The sequence below is a fragment of the Cryptomeria japonica genome, chromosome 11 (assembly GCF_030272615.1).
Source record: "Cryptomeria japonica chromosome 11, Sugi_1.0, whole genome shotgun sequence".
Taxonomy (NCBI): domain Eukaryota; kingdom Viridiplantae; phylum Streptophyta; class Pinopsida; order Cupressales; family Cupressaceae; genus Cryptomeria; species Cryptomeria japonica.
Genome location: NC_081415.1, coordinates 57,660,385 through 57,671,726, shown reverse-complemented (window position 1 = coordinate 57,671,726; position 11,342 = coordinate 57,660,385). Strand labels below are relative to the sequence as shown.

Sequence of the window (11,342 nt, the reverse complement as noted above, 5' to 3'; positions counted from 1 at the left end):
ATTATAACCTTCTATTAAAAAGATGTTTTAAGAACACATTACACAGGGAAGGTTCCACCCTTACCGAGCCATGTCATCGTTGACCTAAAATATATGAAACCCTATTAACTTTAGTAGAACATGCCCAATAGACATGCCCAATCTACAGAGTAAAAGTAAAACCGCCGTGAAAACCCACCCCTACGATCAAAAGAACAATACACGAGAACTAGGAAATATGGCAACCATGGTAGTGTGCACCGTGTAAATCAGTCAACTCAAGCATTGATCTCAAAAATGTGACCCAAGTAAAGAAGTAATGAAACCAAAAAAATCCCAATACTAGCAATAAAACACCCATCACTAAACACCCGTGAAAAAGTCCAGGTTCAAAGAGAGTCACTAATCATCTCAAAAGGACCGATTTGCAGATATCAAAAGATCTAGAAATCTTCCAGGAAATATCAAAATTAACAATGAAGAGTAACTACATTGTCAAGCAAGCTATCAACCATAAGGACCACCACAACCCAGAGAACAAAAACACCTTATCAATAACATGAAATATAGCTACAAAACAAACCAATATCAATGAAGTCGGTACATCACAAAAGCCCAATAACCAAATCATCATATCGGTACAGGTCAACAGATCAAACAAGATGTCAAATGTTAACTTTTACATATGTAATAGTCAAAACATTATATAAGCCAAAGTTTTGAAGTCAAAACAGGCACTAACAGTAAATAGAGCCTCTCTATTAGTATTGGATTTGTCTTTGTGGAGAGTTATAGGAATAATCTCTAATTCGCTTTTTGATAGATCATGCTGTCGTGTGTGCACCCTAAAGTACTTTTTACCTTCGGTTTAGCCCCTCGTACAATTGTTGGGATTATCTCTTAGTTTTGATAAATTATGGTGCTATAATCTGAGTATATTTGATGAGCACAAGATTTCTATTTGATATTTTCATCTAGAATGAATCTATAAAGAAAAGAAGATGGAGAACAAACATTAGGGACTCAGCCACGACATGCATGTCACACCTAATATGTTTTATAAAGAGAAGTCTTGTGAACACCTTCCAATATATAACCAATGAGAGTTTATTAAAAATATGTTCGGAAGATTTGAAAATGCAACTCATGTTTACATACAAGCTTACAGTAGCTAGATCACTTTCAGACCCCCAAAAAACTGCCAATGATTTTGGCTTCACTTCATAGGCAAATAGCAGAAACATTTTACCATACTGCAATAATTATATTTGACCAACCCACTCAAAGAAGTCTTTTGAGTATAAAGATAATCTCATACAAATAACTGCCCTTATAGAGGCAATAGACGACAGAGACAAGGAACATGTTTTATAAAGAGATAAGTCTTGTGAACAACCTTCCAATATATAACCAATGAGAATTTATTACAAATATGTTCGGAAGATTTGAAAATGTGAATCATGTTTACATGCAAGCTTACAGTAGCTAGATCAAAAACACTTTCAAACCACCAAAAAAATGCCAATCATTTTGGCTTTTCTCACTTCATAGACAAATAGAAGAAACAATTTACCCTACTGCAATAATTATATTTGACCAAACCACTCAAAAAAGTCTTTTCGAGTATAAAAGATAATCTCAAACAAATAACTGCCCCTCTAGAGCAAATAGACGACAGAAACAAGGAAGATGCCATAAACCGCAAATAATGGCACATTATGGATGGTCTTTGTGTTCTTGATCATATCTATAAAAGATGTATTTTTCTCTCTAAGCCCCAGGGCATCCCATAGCTGATGCTTGCAACAATGATTACAAATTAAAAAAAGGCAAGCAATCTAGGTTTCTAATCATTAATACGTGACCCAATGCAAGCTTTATCAATCCCCCCATTATGCACTGTTCCTTTCTGCTGTTCAGACCATGTAGAATAACCGTCATTATATTGGCCTTTAACCTGAATGTCATAGTGACTTGCAAATTAACTGAGACATCTGTGCAGAGTGCCATCTAGGCATATCCCTCATGGTGCATGATTCCTGCACGAACATGTCAAATCACAGTAAGAAATAAATTAATAATAATAGTGTTGCAAACTCAAAGCACAGAAAACAAATGAACATTTTTTTCCTTTCAATTCCAAATACATTCTATCTAATGCTCCCATTTACACTCCACACCCTAAAAATTTGATGTGCATCTAGGAAATGCTGTAAAATACTGCATTTCCTATTAAGCTAAAAGGATATGTTTGGTTAGGAACAAGAGAATGTACATACACGTCAAATTCAATTAAGGAAAAACTAAGCATAACCATGATTATAATAATATAATTCAAAATTGGTAACACTCAAAATCTTGGCATTTTATCAAAATGAACCTTCCAAATTTGGTCAGGGGGGGGAATAATATATAATCAACTGCAAGGAACTACACATTCCTACTAATCTTGGAAGAAAAAAGATAACAAGGTGTCCTTCAATCCTCAGAACAAGGTGAAGTCTTTGCCAAATGTTGGTGCTACAGGTGATCCTTCCTCGATTTGTGTCCCACTTGGCAAAGTTGAGCATGTTTCAGAGGCAGCTGGGAGGGGTCCGATCATCTTAGATCAGGTTGAAGAGACTTCAGTTGAACAAACTATCGATGAGCTCCAGCAGCCAGACTCTCCTAGTTTGGATTAAAAAAAATGGATTGGCACTTTTCAACCTGCCTTGAGATGGCTGGTCTTTTGTTGCTCTAGCGCATCCTAGGTGTCGAATTAAGTGTCGTTGGCTGTTTTCAGCCCCCAGTTGATGTAGGTTTCAAACTGCCTTGACATGGTTGGTCTTTTGTTTCTCTCGCCCTTCCTGTGTTTTGATATGAGTGTTGTTGGTTGTTTTCAGCCCCCTGGCGATGTACGTTTCAATCTGCCTTGAGATGGTTGATCTTCTGTTGCTCTTGCCCTTCCTGGTTTATGATTTGAGTGTTGTTGGCTGTTTTCAGCCCCCTGGGAATGTTCTTTTGCTGTCTGATGAACTTCAAGGATAGATCTCTTATTTTATTTAAATGAGGCTTTGGGGTCATTTCAAACCCACCTTTTACCATCAATCGAAAAAATAACTACACATATTCAATAGATTTGCAGAGATATTTAGCTGAAAATACACAACAAAAAGATAATACAGAATTCGAATGCATATAGTAATTATTTCTTATAAAATATACAAATGCACTTTTAATTTTGGAATCTTTCATGCAGAAGATTTGATTACTCATCACATACTTCAGGATAAACAATGTAGAAAACATATTACCACAGACAATCATTATCGAGGGATGTCATCTCATCAAATGATACCCCGTTATTCCTGAGTTGCAACTTTTGGTAGATTCACTATTTTCCCGATTGCAACTGTTCTACCTGCAATTAACAACACAATTAATACACTTCAGAACTACTCTGTGTACTTAAATAGTAATCTACAAAACCTGCCGTTTGACTTACCTTCATCACGGAGTGTAAACCTTCCAAGTTGTGGAACATCAGAAAACTTTTCAACACAAATTGAATCATTGACCTAAAAGTTTGATGATAAAAAATGTTAAAATAATAACCAGAATTATAGAAATGGTAATAAATAACATGCTGTTTGACTGAAAAATTAAGTACCTGAACACGGCACACCACAACCGAACCACTTTTAACAAAAAGGACCTTCTTCTTGATCGGTTTTTTAGTTTTTTGATCAATTTGATGTAACAATTCCATAATCTCACATTCCTCCACGATGGAGTGTATATGCAATACAGCTTTATATCCAGGAGTGAATATTGCCTGGAAAATCATTATTTCGAAATACTAGACTGAGACAACTATAAAATCAGCATAGAATTCATTGAACAACAAACATAAGTCAATGATAGTAAACACAACAGAACAAAAATTTCATTGACATAAACAGATAAAAATATAAATATTTATAATGTATAAAAGTAAATTATATAAAAATCTGTGTACCTTATGGTCCAGTAGTTCTAGTATCTGTAATTGAGCATCAAACTCGACAACAGAAGGGATGGGTCTTGCTGCAAAATCCAACCATGTCTTTTAAAAAAATAAATTCACCATCCATACAATATACTCTTATAGAAACTACTTATAAAAAAAAATCCTTCCAACGCAATTCCCTAGTATGCTTCTTAATGGAGAAAAGATCCAAAAGGAAACAAAATTATGACAGATGTGACACATATCATAGTGGGCTTCAAAAGAAAAATGATAAGTTATAAAATTTTATGGAATGAAAAAATTGTTAACACGCTCTTCAGTAAAAGATACTGTCTGTTTAACATAGATTGGTAATTGCATTTACGATTACACAAATAATCCTCAGAAGAAACTTATTATATGACAATAATGACTAACTTTGAAATATGTTGGATCTACCAAAATAAACTGTGCAAGTTTCCAACACTCAAATCTCTTGAATCGTGTATGAACTCATGTAGCGATTTATATTCTATAAATAACATTCATAAGGGCAAAGAAGTTCCACACTTCATACAAAGAAATTTGCTTTTGATAGGAAAAATTTCAATTCATTTTTGTTCCTAATCAAACCATTTTAGTAAAAGATACTGTCTGTTTAACATAGATTGGTAATTGCATTTACGATTACACAAATAATCCTCAGAAGAAACTTATTATATGACAATAATGACTAACTTTGAAATATGTTGGATCTACCAAAATAAACTGTGCATGTTTCCACACTCAAATCTCTTGAATCGTGTATGAACTCATGTAGCAATTTATGTTCTATAAATAGCATTCTTAAGGGCAAAGAAGTTCCACACTTCATAGTTCATACAAAGAAATTTGCTTTTGGAAGGAAAAATTTCAATTCATTTTTGTTCCTAATCAAACCATTTTCATCACAGGCTCTTCTATGAAGACAATTTTACACATCATATTGTTAATTCTAAAAACGGTTTGCAGCATACAAAGGTCCAACCATTGATTATATTTTAAATATCCTTTCATTAGAATTATCCATTGAAATGTATATAGAACATTGCATAACCCTTCACCCTCACATCCATGCTCAATATAATGTGTGAAGAAATCTGTCTCAACTTTCACAAGTTTGATGTTTCAGTAGATTTACTGTGTACCCAAAATTTGGAAGCGTGCACACTTCATATCCAAACCACTTGAACATGTAACCTTGGTTGTCACTGCTCCAGTGCGCAACACAATCCCTACCCTTTGGGTCTGTCCACTTATAATGATGAGATAGGGGCACGAAGAGGATTCCCCCTTGCATTGCCTTTTTTCCACAAATCCAGCAGAGGTTTCAATATTTCAAGATGCTCCTTGTCACAAGGGTAGAATTTCAGGACACAATCTGTTGGGGACCCACCAAGAACTTCTTTCCATCCCACATCGACTGTTTTTATTTGAAGAGAATATATGTACACTTTATTACCATGATCGTTGATAATCATATTATAACAATCACATATTCATACTACCACTTCAAGTTTTCTCAGTTTGAATTCCAACAATTCTAAAATAGCCTTTGCTATTTTTTTTCACATACAATAATGTCCCGATGTTCCATGAGAACACATCCCATGCTCTTTGATGCTGTCTTGAATGTGCAAGATGCTATTGGACACAAAGAGGATGTCCCCCCATGTCACCTTTTTCCTAAATTTTTTTCCACATCCAGGGTACATTTAAATATCTTTTTTGGTATCCTTGAGCTTTTCCTTGTTTTTTGATAGAGGCGCTCACCAGACATATAATTATACATCCAACTGTATGGATCAAGTAATTGTATTCGTCAACAAGATATCTAAAACTAGATGATAGATTAGTTATTTTTTAGCATGACATCCCACTTGTGATCCAAAAGAGAAATATTAGTTCAGGTATGCATATTGTAGCCAAAAAACAAGAATTAACTCCAGATAACCACATGACATACATATCATATATTACTGGTATGAGTTACAATATAAATTTAATAAGATCAAGCATATATTATTATATATTTAACTTTGGAGTTAAAATAAAACCAAAAATATAGATGTAACCTCAGAAGCAGAAATATATATACTTAAAAAGGCTGAACAAATAATTAAATGCAATGCATTGTAAACAATTAACATTTACAACCTTTTAATAAATGTGAATTGCAAATGCAGTGGACACTTAAAAGGTGTAAAAAAGTAAAGCATATCTTGTTTTTATTTAAGTGGAACCAGCAAAAGTTGTTTTCTATAGAAAGATGCAGCAGCCTATAAAACAACAAACCATAAACATTAAAAATCCCCCACAAGCTATATGAATACAAACGTAAAACAGCTGCAGCACCGACAATAATAACACCAGCACTAATGCACCATCATTTTCTCACAAAAAAAGTAGGAACAGGAGAACCCATGGAATTCTGGCCTTCCTACCACATTCTTCTAAGCTTCCTAACTGTAACAGCACCATTTGTACAGGTCTCTCACAATTAACAGAGAAAATTATTTCTGTGAAATGTTATGACAAAAACAAAAAATTAGTGCAAAGAACAAGCAAAAAAGTTGCAATTTGCAGAGGGTTTGCTCTGGGTGGGGTATTTGAATGCCAATCTTGCCCGGTTGCATCCATGGATGTACCCGGTCAAATCCAGGTCCAAAGTCTGTGCCTTGCCTGCACCCAGAATAGAGTAGGCCAAGCTTGGATCTGAGAGTTTTACTGAGTAAACAGGTAACATAGATTTTTTTAATATAATACATAACTGACACTTAGAGGAAAAATACATAAAAAGAAACACCGTGGATTTAGGATACAAAATTGTTTTATGAAGACGTGTGTTTCCAGTTTCACAGGTTCAGTATAAATGTTACAAACTTACAACAAATCAAAGTGTACCATGTACCCAAATTTTAGGGTTACTAACTACCCTTCACAACTTTCTCCCTTGAACTGCATATGCATGCACCCTCACAGACATACCCATGTTTTAGAAGTCCAGACCAGGTACAGGATACCTGCATCCCACCTACCTCCACATGTAAACATGATTGCCACTGTTCTGAGTCTGAATTCCAAAGATAAAACCTTTCCCATGTTTTTCACATACAATTAGATTCCAGTGCTCCATGGAATAGCATCACCTACCCTTTAGTGTTGTCTTGAATATTCCAGATATTTGGTTGAGAGAAAAAATGCAGAGACCCATGTGCCACACCTCCACAGTCCCCTCCCTGTCATGACACCTTATTTATGCTTGTTTTCCTCATATCAAGGGGATGTTCAATTTTCCTTTTTGGCAGTCCCAAGATGTTCCTTGTTTTAAGGGGGGTATACTTGGTGATGACCATGCATCCCCAAGACATCTAGGAATGTCCCAAACTGTTGACATGCAAAACAAATGTTCTGCCACCTCTATAATCAACTGTTGTTTCAAAAAAAAAAAGTTTTGCAAAAGTATATTAACTAAAAAGGTAGATTTTCAAAATTTTGTTTTCATGATGACCGATGATCATAGCACCAACTCACACATTCATATTTACAGTTTCCGGTGGTAAGTTTGAATTACAACACTTCTAGCAAGACCTTAGTGATTATTTTTCGCATACAATAGAGTTCTAGTGTTCCATGTACATGCATCTCCTATTTAATAAAACATGTTAAGTCACTTTTATTATCAAAGTAATATCATACATTTAAGTCGTTTAGTTAGTTTTCAGTAACTTTCTATTCTACAAGTTAGTCAGTATTTAGAATCTTTCTATTCTGTCTTTTAGTTCTTGATTGTTTTCGTTATTGAAAGATCTTCTATAATTGCTTATATAAGGAATATTCCTTCCCTTTGTTAATACAACAAACAATTATCATTTCATGGTATTATAGAATAGGTTCTTTCTTTAGCGAATTTTTTAATTAAAAATTCACGGTCCATTTACCTAGAAATTTCTAGAAGATGATTGATCGATTTGTTTAACACAAATCGTGGCGTTTTTTTGGCAGATTTTTTATAGAATAAAATTTGTGATTATTTCTACTGGAGATCAAGGATTTGCCGATTTTTCCACAAAATCATGACTTCGCGTGGTGATTAATTAGAGGGCTCCTCTCGCCCTACAATTCGGCTGGGTTTCTTGCTGCTGATTTCTGCAAATTTTCTGATTTTTAAATCAGACCTAGGTTTGCTTCAGCAAGAGGTTTTTGCACAATTTTTTCATCAAAATCATGGGGTATCAGTTTTTTGCAGTGTTTTGTGGTTGTGCCTAGGGTTTCTAGGACAAATGTCGTTTCAGCAAAAGTACTGAGTTTTTGCACGATTTTTTACAAAATTGTGGGTGTTGCTGTTTTTCTCCAAAGCAGTGGAGGGTTTTTGACTTGTCTTTTTTGACAATTTTTGTTGTGGTTTCAAAACTATAAAGGTTTAAAGTGATTTTCCAAAAAACCATGGATATTCAGAAATTTTGCAAATTTTTTTTAAAACAAATCGTGGGTTTCAACTTTTTCTTAATTTTTATCAACAAAAATCAAAGGCATTTAAGAAGCTGTTTTTTATCTCGTTTTTTATCTTGTTTTTCATGTCTCTAGTTAGTGGGAGGATGTCACTCTTGTGGTAATTTTGGTAACATGACGAAGTTCTGCAAAAAGCAATTGGCTGATCAAAAATCCAACCAGGGAGGGTATCAACAGCAGGCTCATGTTGCAGAGCTTTTAGAGAAGGGGCCAGCCTTCTATGCATTCATGGCCAAAAGACCAGCAGACATGGCAATTAGTAGAATGAGCATTAAGGGAGGTTATTAAAGCTGAGTTACCAGGTTTGGCCCTCCTGAACCCGTGCTTGAAACCATGTCCGCCTGGGTTTAGGTTCACACCTAAGTCCGGGTCGGGTTCGACATTCGCCGCCTCCAATAGAATTTTTCATTCGACAATATAATGAATAAAAAATTTATATAGATTTGGTGAAAGTTCTATATATATATATATATGCAGATGAACCCAACCCACGACCCCAAAGGCCAAAAAACTTTTGCCTGAACCCACAAACATTTGAACCGGTAACTTATTATTAAAGAAATATTGTAATATTTAGCTTATATTTGTCATTTAAGTTGTTTAGTTAGCTTTTATTCATTTTCTATTATGTAAGTCAGTATTTAGAATCTTTCTATTTTGTTTTCACAAACATTTCCGTTATGGAAAGATCTTCTGTAATTGCTTATATAAGGAGTATTCCTCTCCTTTGTTAATACAACAATTAATTATCATTTCAACTTTGCTCCAAAATTGAGAATCAAAGTACTACATGATCAAATGTTTCATATATAAATTGAAGGATGCTGAGAATGTTTTAACATGAGAGCTAATTAGAATAACACCTCAGTTGCCATATGCATGCTAAAATAAAATCTTACCAACTGCCTGACAACAAAACAGACAAAAGAAACATCCCGACTTTTTAAATCAGGATACACGAGTAGAACAGAACAAACCTACGAAAAACCCATAATCCATAAAACGATCAGACACGTTCACAGGCATTGATCTTAAAAACAGTAGTTTGTAACAATCAGCTAAAACAACTCACAAATTGAAGACAAGACAAAGCCTGTAGAGATATCCTCCTCTTCAACACCAGCTAATTTTACCCGGATATTTTCTCCAGGCCTTGCAAGCCTTATTTCACCACTATCTCGGTACACAGCCACAACTTTCACTTGAGCCTGTTTAACAAATAAATCTGCTATTTATCAGCCACCATCAAAGAACAGCTGACTTCAAATGCAGTATAAACAATGAAACTCACCTTATTTGGCATCACAATCAAACTGTCTCCTACTCTTATACTGCCTGACTCCACTTTCCCCATTACTACAGTTCCCATGTCCTTGAACTTATCCATTATTGGCAACCTGCAAAGATAAATCCTGTTAAATACCTTATCCCCTTCATAATAGTATATCTATTGGTATCAATTCAATAAGAAACCAAATTATTGATGAAATGGGAATAGTAATTTATGCAGAAAAAGACCCTAATATCATATTGATATTTGTAAATGTGTTCTTAAACTCCATAGATATTTCAAAAAGTCTAAGCCTGAGATTTAGATGTCTATTCATAGATCCCAACTTCAACTCATTTTCATTTTGTAATTAGAATGACAAAGTACAAGAAGTTTTATGACCTGTTAATTTTATGGGTGTGTTTAGCTAAATTGTGAAAAATGATAGAAAAATTAGTCCACAGAAAAGGCAAACCGATTGCCAGCCAAAGCATTGCTTGAAATGAAGCTGAAACTTAAATAACCAAATATATTATAGTGTTGCCAAATGACCAAAATAAATCAACAGGTCCAATGGTACATTAAATGAATCCTTAAGTATCCCCTGCCAGATAAAGAAACAACAGATGGTTTGACAACTTTACCCCTATAAAAATAAATGCCATGCGCGATTACGAGGCCTACGAGTAATATGTAAGCAAACTGCAAAATTACACAAGATGGGATGACCAGACATGGAAAACCATAGTCCTTGTCAGCATTAGGAGGATCTACAGAGAAATAAAAATGTCAAGTGTTTTAAACTGAGAAGAACATAGATGAGTTAACCTTCACATACGACGAGTAATACCAGACTCATCCAAAAATTTGAAGTTGATGAAAATATATTATTTTAGAGTTTATAGCATCAATGTTATTGGTTTTGGCTAAAGAACTACATATATTACTGATAAAAGAATATTGACTCTTCCAAGAGGCAGTCATTATCAAGCTCCAGACCAAAATTATGGTCAGTTCCACAAATTTATTGAGTTTCTCTTAAAGAATGCTATGACTCTATTTGTTATTTTACAATAATACATTATACTGATTTATAGGAGCACAGCTCATATATTTGAGGAAAACTCCTATAACCATAGTTGTAGGACAAGCCAAGTATTAAGCAAACTCACAAGTCTTTTTGCTAGCCATATGCCAAGTGTGCCCAAGTCCAGCACCAATACTCACTGAGTCTCAATCTTAAACTCCTGAGTCCTGAGATTTGATTCTTGTATAGCCAGAACGTACTCAGCAACACTTTTATAAGTATAAATTAATCATTTTTGGGTCATTTTTTGTGCTTATTCGGCCATTTCACCCAACAAAGCATTGAAATAACAAGAAAAAGATCTGAGAAGAGAATTTTTAAGCACTGAAAGTTGATCAAACCATCAAACAAGTAACTATTATTTTATTTTATTTTTTCTTGATTGCACAGTAAATTAGGGGAAATGTATCAAAAGTTTTTCCATTCTTTTTCAAGTTAAAACAACAACGTCAAGTTCAACTCAAATGATTGTTAGAAAAGATCCTACA

At 34.4% G+C, this 11,342-nt stretch overlaps 1 protein-coding gene across 1 annotated transcript in view; it reads right to left on the bottom strand.

Annotated features, from left to right (window-relative positions):
- Positions 1–1,362: 1,362 nt before the first annotated feature.
- LOC131051367 (uncharacterized) overlaps positions 1,363–11,342 on the bottom strand; it is a 34,911-nt gene continuing 24,931 nt past the window's right edge. Inside the window, exons 12-18 of the mRNA XM_057985856.2 lie at positions 9,789–9,894; positions 9,570–9,705; positions 3,977–4,044; positions 3,629–3,793; positions 3,464–3,536; positions 3,273–3,379; positions 1,363–2,018 (exon numbers count right to left, since the gene is read on the bottom strand). Coding sequence (XP_057841839.2) covers positions 3,321–3,379; positions 3,464–3,536; positions 3,629–3,793; positions 3,977–4,044; positions 9,570–9,705; positions 9,789–9,894 — 607 coding nt within the window. The 3' untranslated portion in view covers positions 1,363–2,018; positions 3,273–3,320. The remainder of the gene's footprint in view (positions 2,019–3,272; positions 3,380–3,463; positions 3,537–3,628; positions 3,794–3,976; positions 4,045–9,569; positions 9,706–9,788; positions 9,895–11,342) is intronic.